This window comes from Xyrauchen texanus, chromosome 25 (genome assembly GCF_025860055.1).
Source record: "Xyrauchen texanus isolate HMW12.3.18 chromosome 25, RBS_HiC_50CHRs, whole genome shotgun sequence".
Lineage (NCBI taxonomy): Eukaryota > Metazoa > Chordata > Actinopteri > Cypriniformes > Catostomidae > Xyrauchen > Xyrauchen texanus.
In genome coordinates, this window is record NC_068300.1 from 19,545,299 (window position 1) to 19,562,014 (window position 16,716).

Here is a 16,716-nt window from a genome sequence, read left to right on the forward strand (position 1 = left end):
GAGTGAGCATCAGGGGGACTGGCATTCCTGCAGAGTTGCATTCTGAAATAATTACAGAGCTTAGACTAACTCTCACCACCCTCCAATACAAAGTGAGGTAACAACTGCCTCCATACTTCAGCTCCTTAGACACTTCAGTCTGTATATAAAACTGTAAAATTAATTCTTGGGTATAATGAAATATTCTGGTGCTGTACACATGCCTTCAGCCAGCTCATAGATGCACGCTTAGGGGTAAATTAATCAATGTGCAGTTTCTTTATGCAAATTCTTACTTTGTGTCAACAAACCATCAAAAAAAGGTTAAATGGCTTTTCATGAGCCCTTCCTCTCTATCTGGCATTACAACACTACATTTTGTTATAAAAACATAATCCATTACAAGTGTGTTGCACATCTTTTAATAACACACATTTTAAATTCTCAGTTTATCTACATGTACTGTACAGGCTGATCTGTTTTGCTGGTTTTAGAGGGCTTTTTTTTTTTTAAGGACTTAAGCAGGTCAGGCTGAGAAACCAGCTGTCCAACCTGCCAAACCAGCTGAAGACCAGCTTGGCCAGGATAAGAGACTTGGCCTGGATGGGAGACCTGCCAAACCAGCTAAAAATCAGCTTGGCCAGGATGGGTACTTCCAAACCAGCTAAAAAATAGCTTGGCCAGGATAGGAGATCAGCCAAACCAGCCCAAAATCAGCTTGGCCAGAATGGGCAGCAGCCAAACCAGCTAAAAATCAGCTTGGTCAGGAGGGGAGACCAGCTAAACCTGCTTTAACCAGCTTGGGTAGGATTGGAGACCAGCTGAAAACCAGCTTGGCCAGGATAGGAACCCGACAAACCAGCTAAAAACCAACTTGCCAGGATGGGAAATCAGCTAAAAACCAGCTTGGACAGGATGGGCACCAGCCAAACCAGCTAAAAACCAGCTTGGCCTGGATGGGCACCAGCCAAACCAGCTAAAAACCAGCTTTGCCAGGATGGGAGTCCCGCTAAACCAACTTAAAACCAGCTTGGGCGCATCGAGATATCAGCCAAACCAGCTTTAAAACAGCTTGGCAAGGATGATAGACCAGCTAAAACCCTGCTTGGCCGGATGGGAACTAGCCATACCAGCTAATAACCTGCTTGTCCAGGATGAACACCATTCAAACCAGCTGAAAATCCAGCTTGGCAAGGATGGGAGACCAGCTAAACCAGCTTAAAATCTGCTTGGGCAGGTTGGGAGACCAACCAAACCAGCTTAAAAACAGCTTGGCCAGGATGATGGACCAGTTAAAATCCCGCTTGGCCAGGATGACCAACCCTACCTAACCCTGCCTGGAAACAGCTTGCCATGAACAACTGTACCTTTTGAGTTCCTGGTGTTGTTCTCTCACAATAAACCATGACTCCTGTGGTGCTTTAACAGGATGTGTGTTCTATGTCAATATTATGAATAGCAGGATGACACGGATCGAACAATTACTTCCAAGAGAATGTGACTCCATTGCTTTAACAAGAGCCTCTGTGTTGGAAAGAAATTGGATCCAATCCACCGATGGATCAGTACTGTACCTGCAGACCTGCTCTGCATTGATCGTTTTTCTTGCTGAGCTAACAGTGCTAGCAGGGAGGAAAGACTGGAAGGATGCCATTGATTGGCCTAGAGTAGAACGGATGCAGGAATGCCCCAACGACTGTGCATAGATCAATAGACACACTTTCCATTAGTTAGACTAAGCCAACAGGGCAGATCATTGACTTTAGCTCAAGTAATGGTTATATTGGCACTGCCTCTTTATCAGTGCTCCTCATACTAATACATACTCCTCCGTAAACTCTACAAAAGGAGCCAAGATGTTCATTGCTGAAATCAAAACCATTTAATGTGCCTAAGGTGATTTACGAGCTGCCTATTGTCTACTGTCTACACACTGTAGGCAGCTGCCCTCTAAGGGGCCATTCACACAGGACACGTTCTTGTGTTCAGCTGTGCTGATTTTAATTGGTCTATGTAAATGTGCTAGATGGACTTCTTTAACATTGCGTCTCGTGCAGTAGCGCCTTAGTTGTTTAGAAGCAATGTCTAGGTAAAAAGATCTTTTAAAATTGGTTGCGCTGTGTACAGTATATGTTTTTAGGGCAAGAATGCATTCGGTCTGAACGGCTCCTTAGGCAGGATTTTAACCAAAATAGAATCTCATAAGTGACTGATTTGAAACACTCTACATAGGAAGCAACTCCTTTAACTGTTACTAATGCACACCACACAAATACCACTCCTCACATGAAGTGCACAACAGACTAGGCTAACTTAATTTCAGATTAGTCTGATGTTAGCATGTTGCTAAACTAAAAACGCAGTGATCTAATAAGCACAAAAATACATACCATACACAAATATTGGGTAAAATAGTACATTTTAATTTGATTGAACTATTGTCTGTCAATACATTCTGGTATCTAATAAATACGCTTAATTTGATCGTTTTCACCAAGTTTGTCACAATGCATTCTAGGACTGTACCACTGAGGATAAAAGTGATGTTGCCTTTGATTTTGGACAAATGAGGTATCTTGTAATTTTGCCTACGGTTTGAAACAGCCTTTGAATTTGGTGCATTTCCTATGATGTCTGTGCGTGCTGTCTAGGTAGGCAGCACACTAGAATTTGGAACAATGCTGATATGATCTTTATCATGACATTTATTTTTCTTCTCCTGTCCCTTAGGTGATGTTATTGTGGACATAAATAGCACATGTGTGCTGGGAAAGACCCATGCAGATGTAGTCCAGATGTTCCAGTCCATTCCTGTAAATCAGTATGTGGATATGGTTTTGTGCCGTGGATACCCATTGCCAGAGGACACCAATTCCAGTGAAGAGGGCACAGGGGACACAGTGAGTGCCATGCCACTTATGGAGGGGCAGCCCCTCCATTCAGATGGTAACCTCTCTCCCCAAGATCTCCATTACGTAACCACTGATGGCAGACACCCGGCTGCTCCCATGCCCTATGGTCACTACCCAGAAGCAGGGGAGACCACTCTGCTGCAGCCCGAGCTGGTAAGCGTGCCATTGGTGAAGGGGCCAAGTGGATTTGGCTTTGCCATAGCTGACTGTCCACTGGGCCAGAAGGTGAAGATGATTCTGGATGCGCAGTGGTGCCGAGGCCTACTGAAGGGGGATGTGATAAAGGAAATTAACAGGCAGAATGTACAGACCCTCAGTCATGCACAGGTGGTGGACATCCTCAAAGACCTACCCATGGGTAGTGAGGTCAACGTGCTGGTTCTCAGAGGAGGTGAGTGCTGAGAGAGAGTGACTGGGTCCAAAATTAACACTTGGCAAGTATAAAAGATTCAGGGGCTGTTCAGACCAATTGTGAACAACTGACATTTTTCTTAAAATATGTCTGCTTTGCACATGTTGACAAAAAAACCCACACAGATGGATGCAAAAAACACCTTGGTATGAATGACCCCTTACTCACCATTGGCCTTTATTGGAACTGTAATGTAATATATGGTTTAAATCAAATGTAAGAACCACAGTCTGACCATCACTGATGTAAGCGAAGCAAGAAAACATCCATCTTATTGAAACTTTTACCTCAGACGTTAATCTAGGATGCCTAAAGTTTGTTTTATCCCCAGAACAATTCCATGTGTTGACACTTATGTGTAATTTGCCTTGTATTACATCACCACAACTAGGCCTGTAGTAGGATACAAACTCATTGTGTCTTCATGTTTTTGCCATCGATATACTGTTTCTGAGAGAAGAAATCTAATCTTTTATATGAAACTTTGAGTGACACATTGGCCTGCACTGTTTGTCACTAGTATTCCCATTGTCATAAGGAGAAAATTAGATGGTTGTAATAAAAATTATGCAAAATACAGTTTCATGACCAGTAAGTTTCATGACCATTTTTTCTATTCACTCCCCGCTGGCAGGTGTGTCAAAAACGTTGTGTGAGAAAGCCATGGATTGTGTAGTGAAACATTTGTGTACGTGGTAGAGTGTGTGACAGTAAAAGATTAGTACAGAGAAATGGTGTATGTAAGATGAAGATTTGCTGATAAAGTGAGAGTTGATAGTGAGAGACATAGCAGAGTGGGCGAGAGAGCTCAACCTGAGATAGATGGCTGTGTTTGTGTGGGGTTCAGAGGAATAGTGCTTGAGCCTGAGAGTGAGTAATCACTTTTTGGTAAGAACTATCGTCTAAGCATATATCATTATGTCATCATTAATGCCTGAAGCAAAAAGCATTTACACATGCTGTGGCACTTTAAAAAAAGAAATTGATTGCTTGCCTCATTACAGCAGGTGATATAGTCAGTTTGTGAAGTAAAAGAGATAAAGTGATGTCATTCTTAATTATTAAAAAAATTAGGCCTGTTTTGCCTCTTTGCTGTTTTTATTTGTCTCCAAAACTGTAACTTCAGTCAATAATTTTAGGTATAATTATAGAAGCCTATGAATAGTCCATATAGTTATAGACTATAGAGAACTTCTGGATTAAAGCTCATGCTGGTAAACTCATGAAGCTCATGCTGGTAAAACATTTGTTACACCAGTTCTACCATCTCCTGAACTTGTAGATGAAACCCCCCGACAGCGTTTGGTATTGAATTGAAGCCTGTATTTGCATGCACAGCGACAAGCACATAGTGGCTATACTCACAGATCTATATTGCATCTGGTCTGTTGTTTGTCTGTAGCCCAAGCAAAAATATCAGGTTCTGCATTCACTTCTAAGTATCAGTTGTCACAATACCGCCGTCAGACTGGCGTTACAAAGGTCAAGCAGATTCGTAAGACAGCTTTTCTTCTTTGACGTGCACAAACACGGTTACAAACTCAAAATATGCTCAAACCAACCTTCAATAGGTAGTCATTGTCCTCTTGAAATTTCTGTCATCATTCATTCACCTCATTTTGTTCCAAACCCGTATGACTTCCTAACATCTCCTTTTGTGTCCCACATTGGAAAGAAAGTCATATGGTTTTGGAACAACATGAGGTGAATGAATTTTTGGGTGAAATATCCCTTTAACATGGAGGTTTTATCATTGCACACACACACAAATAACATTGGTTGTATAATAACTCTATGCCTAGCATAGGCCGTCCTACACTCATTGTGTAGATTATGTCATCAAGTTTACTTCTCCACTTTATATAAACCCAGTGTGGAGTACACTGCCACTTAGTGGCCAGTGTTGAGTTTTGTTTTGTTCCACAGGATCAATGTAGTAATATTAGAACTATAAAGTTGATCCAGACCCAAACTCCAGGGACGGAATTTGGTTTAAAAGTATTTTTCTTCACTGTGTAATAATTTCCACCAGGAGATCTCCTGATATTGCCATTAAAGGTTTTAAATTTAGGTAATGAATTGATATCTATGGCCTCTCTCAAGCATTAAACTCCCCTTGTGCTTAATGCCCAAGTATTTCATCTAGGAATGCACCTCTCTAATTGTACATGTTCATTTTCATTTCACCCTTCTTTTTTATTCTCTTTTTTTTCCTGTTCTGCCTGCAGGTCAGACCTCTCCTGTGAAGTCTCTCAAACCGGTAAGTTGATCTCAAATCTAAATATCTATAATTATTAACCCTTTGAATTTAATTCAGAGAGACACCAGAGAGTTTTGATGAAATGAAGCTATGTGAAATGAAGATGAAACCGGATTCATTATTTATTGGCCTCGCTGGCTTTCGTTCTCGGTTTTCCAGCGAGGCAGGTTCGTTGCAATCGTGCATTATTCACAGAGTAAGTGCCAAATGCTCTAATGTTATTTTAAGAGCTGGATGTGGTGAATCACCTCAAGGCAAACATGAGGCTCTGCAGAGGAACATCCCTGCTGAGTCAACAGGCCCCTCAGGAGCACTTCCTAGTGGGCTTTTCTTCCAAGAGTTTCTCAAATGATTGGTTTCATACAGGCTCTACTGTAAATCAGTGGTTCTCAACTGGTGGATTGTGACTCTAAAATTGGTTGCAGACAGCAGGAAAAAACAGTGCTAGTGTAAATTAATTCCAAATAACCATATAATAGTGCATAGTGAGTATACCAAAAGGCTGTGAATCCAATCAAACTCTATGATATATTTGTGTAAATACATCCATCACTTCATATAATCTAGTCATAATAGACAGAAGCCAGCATTGTCAGGATGCATGACATTCACAAAACTAAGGGGGCATTCACATAGAACATTTTTTGTGTTCACCTATGCTGGTTTTTAATTGTTTTTCTATGTAAGCATGTGCCAGATGGATGTCTTTGACCATTGCACCGCATCTTTTTTTTGTGTCTTGCTCGAAATGTTTTACAGATTCCACGTCAAATTAAAAAATTATTTGTTTTGAAAAAATGTCTCAAATCACCTGCAGTCTGTTCAATTCGTTGCACTGCTTCTGAACATCCCCTTAGGCTAGTAAATCACATTTTTGTTGTGGTTTATGCATATCCAAAATTATCCTATAAAAATCCTATTGTCCTAATCATGTTAATAATGATGCATATTATTGGGCCTATGCAGTTCATGGCAATATTAATTTCAGCGTTTTATTTAAATTACATTAATTTTGTATGATACACAATTTTGGAACTGTTGGGTCACCACATGGTGTTCAATGTAAAATCTAGGTTCAACCAAAACCAGAGGAGAACCACTGCTGAAGATGATCTATTTCAAAGCCATTTGTAAAGCATCATATTACGCTTGAGCCACACACACGGACATGCTTCGATCTTAAAGAAATTGCTCTGCATTACCAAAGACAGTGAATACATAGGGTATATAAGAACATTGAGAAGCTTGCATGACCAAAAGTATGTGCACACCATATATAATTAATCTGTGCACAAAGCAAGGTCATAAAGAAATGCTTTACTGAGTTTGGTGTGAAGAAATTGACTGGCCTGCACAATGCCCAGACCTGAACCACATTGAACACCTTTAGGATTAATTAGAACACCAACGTTTTGCAAGGCCTCTTCACCCAACATCAGTGCCTAACCTTGTGTCTGAATTGGAGAAAATATCTGCAGCCATCTTCCAACATCTAGTGGAAAGCCTTTGCAATAGAGTGGAAGCTTGTGGTAGCAGAAAATTGAGGATCAAGTCTCCATTAATGTCCTTGATTTTGGAATTGGATCGTATACACACATACTTTTGGTCAGATAGTTTACTTGGATATGTTAGTGTAGTTTTTAGTTTTCATTTTGAAGTGCTATAATGTTTGTATGATGTTTGTTGATTGTTTGTTGTAGATCACTTCTGCAATGCCGATTACCCAGAAGCAGGACATTGCCATCAGCTCCATCAATACTGAAACTCCCAGTGCTGCTGAGCCAGCCCCCCAGTCCCTCCCCTTCCCTCCGCATGTCATGCGCTCTAACTCACCAAAACTGGACCCATCTGAGCTCTACCTCAAGTCTAAAGCCATGCTAGACAGCAAACGTGAGTTGAATTCAGTTATATCAGTGCTCAACAATAAGAATGGTCTGATGGCCCAAGGCTAGTGTGAGAAGGTTTTAGCCAGATATGATGGAACGGTTACGTGCTTTATTGGGAAAGCATCATGTTGTAGCTACATCTTAATAATTAATTTAGCGTGTACAGGTTTATGCCTTGAACTTTGGTTTTATGTGTTGAGTTGACCATTGGTGTTGCAAATTCTTCTTATTTTAATGCCACCGTGGTTAAGTTATCTAGCAGGCTGAGATATATGAGCTTTTGTTGAAATTGATAATCCTGGAAGCATAAAATCAGCCAGATTTCCAGCTAATATTGCAAATTAAAAACATGACAAATTATTTGTTGTATTTTTTTTTATTCTTTTTCATACACATGAAAATGTTGCTAAAAATACAAATTGTCTTTTCGTTTTTGTGGTGGGGCCAAAATTATGGCAGGGCAAGTAAAAATCTGAACTATTTGCTCGTGGCTAGAACTTTGAAGCTACAAAAAGCACATAAAGGCAGAATAAAAATAATCCATACAATTCCAGGGGTTAAATGTGTAGCAATATAATAGATTGGGTGAGAAACGGATCAAAATGTATGTCTACTATAAATTCTCCCTGCCCAGTAGGTGGCAATATGCACACATAATGTGATTTCCCCAAAACAAAAGAAGAATTTGGAAGTGAAAGCTGACATTTTTAGTAAAAACTAAATGCTTAAATATTTATCTGTTTCTCACTCACATTAATCATATCACTTCTGAAGATATGGATTTAACCACTATAGTCATATGGATTATTTTTATGCTGCCTTTATATGCTTTTTGGACCTTCAAAGTTCTGGTCACCATTCACTTGCATTGTATTGACCTACAGAGCTTAAATCTAAGTCTTACATTCTAAAATCTTTGTTTGTGTTCAGCAGAAGAAAGTCATACACCTCTGAAAATGTTTCATTTCTGCGTGAACTATCTCTTTAAGAGTACACTGTATATGGATGAATCGGTTTGTTTTAAGCAGACAACAAATTTTCCTTTGTGATCTTCAGCTCCTAACACTAAAGAGCTGGATGTGTTTATCAAGAGGAACCAGGAGACTGGATTTGGGTTCAGAGTCCTGGGTGGAGAAGGGCCAGATCAGCCAGTAAGTCTTGACATGCTCTGAAGTTTTTAATAAAAATGTTTCTAACTATCCATGATACTGCATTTTGCATTACAAATATACTTTGATCTCTACAACAATGTAATTATTTAGTTGTTTTTATCCTTAAAAGATTGCGAAAGACAGACCATTTTGGACCCTGCTGTAACAATATCAGATGATGTAAAATTGTATATATTAACCCTTTTACACTGCTGTGTCTCTTTAGGTGTATATTGGTGCCATTGTTCCTCTGGGTGCTGCAGAAAAGGATGGCCGTCTCCGCGCTGGCGACGAGCTCATCTGTATTGACGGTGTTCCCGTCAAAGGCAAATCACACAAACAAGTTCTGGAGCTTATGACCAATGCTGCCCGCAATGGGCAGGTGATGCTGACAGTGCGCAGAAAGCTCACTTATCCAGGTGTGTGCCATTCCTGCTAAAAACCCAGTGGTTATCCATCTGTGTTTGGTTGTGTATGTGTTTAAAGGCTGTGTTTATGCTCTGAGTGCTGTAGACACCCTCCAGAGGCTTCATTCATATCCAGGACTGATGTCTGGAAAAGATCCGTTCCCAGCAAGAACTGAGAGTTTCGCTCCATTAATTCTGAGTGAAAGGGCGAGGGGAGCTATAAAATAATAACTACAAAATCAAAATTTAATGGCCAGTGATCCCAGTCAAAGCAGAAGACTCTTTATGTGCTAACATTTTACATGATTTAGAAGAGCTGAGTAACCATAAAATAGAATGTCTCGAGGAACCACAAACTGTTATTTGGAAAAAAAACCATAGCAATAATGAAGCTATTAGAAAATTTGGCTTGATCCTTTTAAGCAATTTTTTCAACACTTCTGTTCTGTTGCTCTGCTGCGAAAGCACACTGTGATTTTTTTTGTTCATCATATTGAGTTTGTTTATTTTTGCTTTAAGCAATAATAATTGCCACATTTGCATTACAATTAGTGCAGCATCATTTTCAGCTATGCTACCAAAATGTGAACTTCTCTGATTGTTATTGTTCATCAACCAATACAAATCTAGATTGTTTGTCATATACTACATTGCCAAAAGTATGTGTACACCCCCTTCTAATTAATAGGTTTGGCTATTCAAATATTTGCATACAATGCCTTTAGATTAAAAGTAAATATTCAACAAGCTCGTATGGGTGTGGCGTTCGTGTGTCCATATACCTTATGCCATATAGTGTTGGTTTGACCATAAACCTGTGTTTACTTATTTGAATTGGACAAGCAGATAGAGAGGAAGATGATGGGGCACAGCCTCAAGCTCCACCGGCTTCTGCTTTGGTAAACGGCTCGCCCAAACCACCCCACATTGAGGTTCCCGGCCACACCCACCCTCAGCCCTATGACATCACCCTGCAGCGCAAAGACAACGAGGGCTTCGGATTCGTCATCCTCACCTCTAAAAACAAGCCTCCACCGGGAGGTTAGAAATTAATATCATAGCTTTCCCCCACAGCTATCTCTATCTGTCTCTGCCTCTCTCCATCACTCTTTCAGCACTTTTCTAGTCTTTTGGTATGTCAAAGATGTTTAAATTAAATATTAATTGATCTCTCTCCCCAGTTATTCCTCATAAGATTGGTCGGATCATAGATGGCAGTCCCACGGACCGCAGCGGTCGGCTTAAAGTGGGTGACCGCATCTCTGCAGTTAATGGCCAGTCAATTATTGAGCTGTCACACAACGACATTGTGCAGCTTATCAAAGAAGCAGGAAATGCTGTTACCCTCACCGTGGTGCCAGAGGAGGGTGAGCTGCTGGAAAAATTATTTTTCTCTTTATTACTTTTGTGCACTGTTTGCTGGTGTAAGGAAGCAGTAGATTATAACAGGATATTTCTTTTTTGCTGTGACAGAAAAGCTGTTAAGATTAAACTGAAAGTTGAAATGGAGTTTCAACTGTGTCTACCACGCTGATAATCCTATTTATTTTCAGAACACAGCGGCCCTCCATCAGGCACGAGTTCAGCAAAGCAGAGCCCAGCCACCCAGCACAGAGCCGTGGGACAGCAGCCTGCCAACCGAGATGACAGGTACAAGCGCCATCCTATCGGCACATTCAGTCATACAACACAAACACTCTTTCTACTAAAAAATGGTATTGGAAGGATTTCTACAGTTTTAGCTACCTTTCAAAGTCATTTTATTTTTAGAAATGCTTAAATTTTCACATTTTGGCTAAAGGAGCTGTAAGCATTTTTGGGGCCGTGGTCCAGTATTAATCTTTTCAACAAACTACTGTTCGTTGATATTTTTTTTATTTTTATTTTCTCAACAATAACAGAGACAAGGCTTTAAAGATGCATCATGACATTTTTATTAAAACATACTGTTGGCAAAAATATGATGAGAAAAATATAACACTGCAAGATATTAACAGTACACAAACAGAAGAAACATATAAAGAAAAAAAATTTCAGAAGAAACATCTACAAAGAATTGATTTGATTTATATTATCCAATAATCCAGTATTTGTTTATTTTCCCGCTTGAGCCGCATGAACAGTTGAACACCAGCTAAATTAACCGCTTTACAAATGGATATTTACCTCCTGCAAATGCATCCTATTTATAAGAGATTAATCACTATTTTCACAACAGTATATGTAATATTACAATTTACAATCTGCACAGACAATGGACATGTGAACTTGAACTAAGTTACATGCTAGAATGCATTACTTGCACTGTAAAAAAAAAAAAAAGTTCTGTTAAAAACGTGCAACACACAATGCAATATCCTAAACTGGCTAAAACATGGAAAATAAATAACAGTCTCTAAAACATGAAGAATTTAGATCTTGAAAGGTAGCTAATACGCCAGTATATTAATTATTGTATGCTATTATTTCAGGAACTCAGGTTTTTAAAATAAGGACAGTTGTATTTTTTTAATCTTTTATATAGTTGAAACATGTTTAATAATTTCTAAATATTTGATTAAAGTTTGGTCTGCTACAGTCTGACTGGTGTTTTTCTTATTTTGCACAATTTCATCAACTAAAATATTTTATTTTCATTGACTAAAATTACACTGCCTGGCAAAAAAAAAGAAGTTGCTGTTTAGATTTAAGTAAGCAGATATTTAAGAGCTTATGATTGGATAATTAATGCAGTGATTAATATGTTTCAGCTGGCAACAATTAATTTAACCCTAACTGATGCAGTGTTTAGCTTCTCGTTTCTTCAAACAACAATGTCAGAATGTGTATCCTGTGGTCGTGGAAAAGATGTCAATGTGATTCAGAAGGGACAAATTATTGGCCTGCATCAAGCAAAGAAAACAACTAAGAAGTTTGCTGAAATCACTGGAATTGTGTTAAGAACTGTCCAATACATTATTAATACCTGGAAGGATAGTGGAGAACCGTCAGCTTCGTGGAAGAAATGTGGTCAGAAAAATTATTCTTAATTGTGATCGGAGATCACTAAAACGCTTGAAGTTACATTGTAATAAATCGACAGTAGAACTCACAGCAATGTTGAGTAGTGAAAGTAAGAAAATTTCCACACGCACAATGTGACGAGAATTTACAGAATTGGGATTAAACAGCTGTGTGACCACAAGAAAGCCACTTGTTAGTAGGGCTAATCTGAAAAACATTTAATTTGCTAAGGAGCATAATGATTGGACTGTGGACCAATGGAAAAGGGTTATGTGGTCTGATGAGTACAGATTTACCTTATTCCAATGTGATGTGTGCTTCAGGGTAAGAAGGGAAGCTCATGAAGCGAGGCACCCTTCATGCTTTGTGCCTTAGTGTACAAGCCTGTGGAGGCAGTGTTATGATCTGGGGTTACTTCAATTGGTCAGGTCTAGGGTCAGCAACTTTATGCGGCAATAAAATGAAATCAGCTGACTACCTGAATGTACCGAATGACCAGGTTATCCCATCAATGGATTTTTTTTCTTCCCTAATGTCATGGGCATATTGCAGGATGACAATGCCAAGATTCATCATGCTCAAATTGTGACCGAGAGGTTCAGGGAGCATGAGGAATCATTTTAACACATGAATTGGCCACCACAGAGTCCTGACCTTAACCCCACTGAAAGTCTATGGGATGTGCTCGAGAAGGCTTTATGGAGTGGTTCGTCTGTCCCGTCATCAATACAAGATCACGGCCAAAAATCAATGCAACTTTGGTTGGAAATAAATGTTGTAACATTGTATAAGGATGTCAAAACTATGCCACGATGAATGCGCCTCGTAATCAAAGCTAAAGGTAGTCAAATTAAATATTAGAGTATGCAACTTTTTTTTGGCCAGGCAGTGTATATGCCAATTTTGTCAAAGTAAAACTGACAAAACTTAATAATATGATGAATTATTGACAATTTAAAGGACTTTTATTTTTATTTTTTACAAAAGACTAAAACTATGACTAAAACAAAACAAAAACAAAAAATAAATTAAACCAATAAAATTCATTAAAAAAAATCTGCCTGTCAGTCAGTTTGCACTGTCAGAGGGCAGCAGTAAGATGAGAGCTTGGTAGCAGTTCATTCAAGTTTAACACCATATTTGGCTTATTTTATGCGAGAATGCTATTTTACTATGAGCGCAATGCCGAGGCCAATTGTGGTCCGATTTACGTGCTGGATGATGCTGAGCTCCAATCACATTATATACTGTAGGTCTGTTAGTTTGACTTTGCAAAAATCCTTAGTTTTTACATGACATTTTAAAAAGACAGATTATTGTATTAGTCTGACTGAAATCAAACTTTTGAAGTGCATCTAAACGTACTGACTAAGATGACATGCTGCTCTCTCCAGCTGATTACATCTCTGTCATAATGGGTTGTGTCTAATTCTACTCTGGCTGAAGTTCTCGAACAGCTAATATAACTCATCACTTTAAAGTATTCACAAACTGTCAGACAGTACACTTTTAGGGGCTATTCATACAGAATGCATTCTTGCATCTGTCTTATTTTCATAAATATTGGTCTACGTATTCATGTTTCAGACATCTAAAGTGTTTTGTGTCGCGTTACACTGGGGGGCGGGGGGGTTCAGAGTCTTGTGCAATGAGTGCCATATTTTTTTAAGCTCTGTGTCAAGTTAAATGTAAAAAGTAATTTAAAAGTCAAAGTTCAACTTTGAAAAATTTATTTTGAAACCACTATATTGTGTTCCACTCTGCTGTTTTTGAATGCAGCGACATGTCCTGTGTGATAATGTCAAAAGTTGTCCTCTTATACATGGAAGAAATAGTTCCCTAGCCCTCTCAAATACACTCTTCTACATCCTTCCATTTTCGATTATCTCTCTCCATTTCTCTCCTGTCAAGACAGCTCACCACCCCTCTTTTCATTTTAATCCAAAGTTAATCGTTTAGGTCATTCTTGTCAGTAGGGCTGAAATAAGAAGGTTCCCAGTATCAAAGCTTTTTCTCATGCTTAAGTTCAAGTCCATCGGGGTCTAGAATGCAAAAGAGAGGCCCTTAGCCTTTTTTTGTAGGAATTACATTTTAATGTCTGAACTGCACATTCTTCCAAAATAAAATCTGTTAGATGTGCTGTTTAAAGTAATGGCCATTGGGCCATTGACTCGCCACTTCTGGACCCAGATTTTACATTGCACATAAAGTGGTGACCCAACACATTTGAAAAGTTATTTATTGTAGAAAAGTAAGCAAAGTAATTATTATCAAAGGTATGGTTCACCCAAATCATTGTGTCATTTTTACTCATGTCTGTTTCATTTTATGCCCTAAAGCCATAGGCGGAGGGTGAACCAACTCCAGGGCAAGGCTAAGATGTGCGCTTCCCCTTGATGCATTTAAATCGATTTTTGTAGGTTTTAATCAACGTGTCGCCTAGCAACAACTTAAACGTCCCAGTATAAACGCTCCCGTTAACTAATTTGTTATTAACGCGACTACGTTTACAAACTGTTAGCAAAAACAATGTTTTAGCAAAAAAGCAATGAGTACTAAATAATAATCAGCCAATATAAATAAACACTGCCTTACCTAATGCAGCAAAATCCTGCGTTTAGACCTGGCATCATATGCGTTGATGCATGCAATTTACGCTTTCCACAGACCACAGCTGAGCCAGCTCAGCCGCGCTTATCATTTGGTTTTGGAGTGGAGGAAACTGATCCTAGACCAGCAATTATGGGCAGCTTTTCTCTATAAAAGCAACTAGTAGTAGCAGGCAGGCTGCTTTTGAGGGATACATTTTCACTTTCGAATTGTATATTGCTAGTCTCAAGTCCGTGGCCAGGGGAAGGCTAAGCCTTCCCTAGCCTTACACACGCTCCGCCTATGCCTAAAGCAATGTTTATTTTTGTGGTGATGTAGGAATGGCGTGGAGACAGAGGAGAGGAAAGACAACATGGCCCGATCAGAGTACAAATCTCTTTCCCAGAGTGAGATGGGGACTGTCATCACTTCAGGGCCAAAGCAGGTGAGATTTACATGACAGCAGCAGTTCTCTGAGCAATAATTCCTGTTACATTTGCAGTAATAGAGTTCAAAGATTGTTATGCAACTCTCTTTAGTGGCTTATTTTTATGCAGCCCACGTCTGATCAAGGTTAAATTAAATTCTAGAACTTTTTGAGATGGGAACATTTGTTACCTTAAGGTTTCGTACTGTACTGTAACTTTACAAGCTGTGAAATTGAAGACATTTTTAATACAAATTTAGGAAATGTTTATAAACAAAATGTCTTTCTGAGATGATGTTATATTGTCTGGAAAATTATACTTGGCTGTGAACTAAGGAACTAGGACCAGCTAGGTCTGGTTTTGTAGCTGTTTTATTATACTGACATTTTAATGCTATGACTAACCTAAACAGAAATTGTCCCCTTATTTAATCTCATTAAAACATGGACTTTTTGCCTTACAATAAGATTTAAACAAATCAGATTGAAGTAAACAAGTATTTTGGGATGTGATGTAATTTTGTTGAGTTGAGTCTCCCAATGTTGCATCTGATTGGGAATGTAAATCAATATACGAAGGAAAGTAGAAACTGGAGTATGTCTGAGTTAATGCTGCACAGCATATATAATATATGAGAAATCAGATAAGAACCAGAGTTAATGTATTCATGTTAGGTAGGATGTACAAGGAATCATAAAATATCAAGAGTGAGAACTTCCAAAAAGGACGGGACACTGTCCAACTCTCGGTTAGAAACCAAGTTGTAAGGCACCTGGGATACCAGTGAAGGACTTAAGTCAGATTTAGAATTTCTATGACTAATTTATGCAAAATAAAGCAGAAAATATCATTTGTGTAGATGGGTGTAATGGAATAGTTTGAATTTTCACTCTTTACAGAATGATACGAAACATTCTGGTGTTTTATGTGAAAGCAAGAGAATGTGTTTACAATATATTTGCATAGTTTAGTGACTCGCTTGCAGCAAAAATATATGGAATGTGAACAAGTAGATTTTAATGAGTCCTGAAATGTACATTGTTTTGTATTCTCTCATGTTTCCCAGGGCTGTTACCCTGTAGAGTTAGAGAGAGGGCCTAGAGGTTTTGGCTTCAGTCTGCGGGGAGGGAAAGAATATAACATGGGTCTCTTCATCCTCAGACTTGCCGAGGATGGCCCTGCACTGAAAGATGGCAGGATACACGTGAGTTCTCACAACACTGCCACGTGCATTGGCACTCATTACACAGCCCTCTGGAATACATGTTTCTAATTGGTAAATTTTGTTATTCTGTGGTCAGATATTTTTATATCATTGACCGTTGTTCCAGGCAACCAATTTCCTAACTGTGCTAGTTTCATGTCTCTCGGATCACTCCCAGGTCTCTTTCTTGTCACTTAATAAAACGAAATTTTAAATCAATGTCTATTTTTAATTGTATTTTTTAGTTAGTTAATTAGTTAGCCATGAAATTAGCAGTAATATATACAGTCAGTAAATCATCGATAGTTGATGTTATGACCAGCTGTCTGTACATGATATTTTACAAAATACCTACAAAAGTATATGACCCTTAAAGGTCAAGAAATTATCTTTTTTAAATAGTTTTTTATCTTCCGTGTGGTCCACTGATAATGTTAGTAAACATTTTTGCATCATAACATTCTTAATTTAGTAATATATGATCA

General features: G+C 38.8%; 1 protein-coding gene across 2 annotated transcripts in view; it reads left to right on the plus strand.

Moving 5' to 3' along the window:
• Positions 1-16,716, plus strand: part of LOC127618829 (membrane-associated guanylate kinase, WW and PDZ domain-containing protein 3-like) — a 214,547-nt gene that overhangs the window by 186,236 nt on the left and 11,595 nt on the right. For both annotated transcript variants that reach the window (XM_052091470.1, XM_052091471.1), the window contains 10 exons: positions 2,710-3,282; positions 5,532-5,563; positions 7,264-7,453; positions 8,506-8,600; positions 8,827-9,019; positions 9,854-10,048; positions 10,189-10,374; positions 10,561-10,657; positions 14,939-15,044; positions 16,094-16,231. In XM_052091470.1, coding sequence (XP_051947430.1) covers positions 2,710-3,282; positions 5,532-5,563; positions 7,264-7,453; positions 8,506-8,600; positions 8,827-9,019; positions 9,854-10,048; positions 10,189-10,374; positions 10,561-10,657; positions 14,939-15,044; positions 16,094-16,231 — 1,805 coding nt within the window. The remainder of the gene's footprint in view (positions 1-2,709; positions 3,283-5,531; positions 5,564-7,263; positions 7,454-8,505; positions 8,601-8,826; positions 9,020-9,853; positions 10,049-10,188; positions 10,375-10,560; positions 10,658-14,938; positions 15,045-16,093; positions 16,232-16,716) is intronic.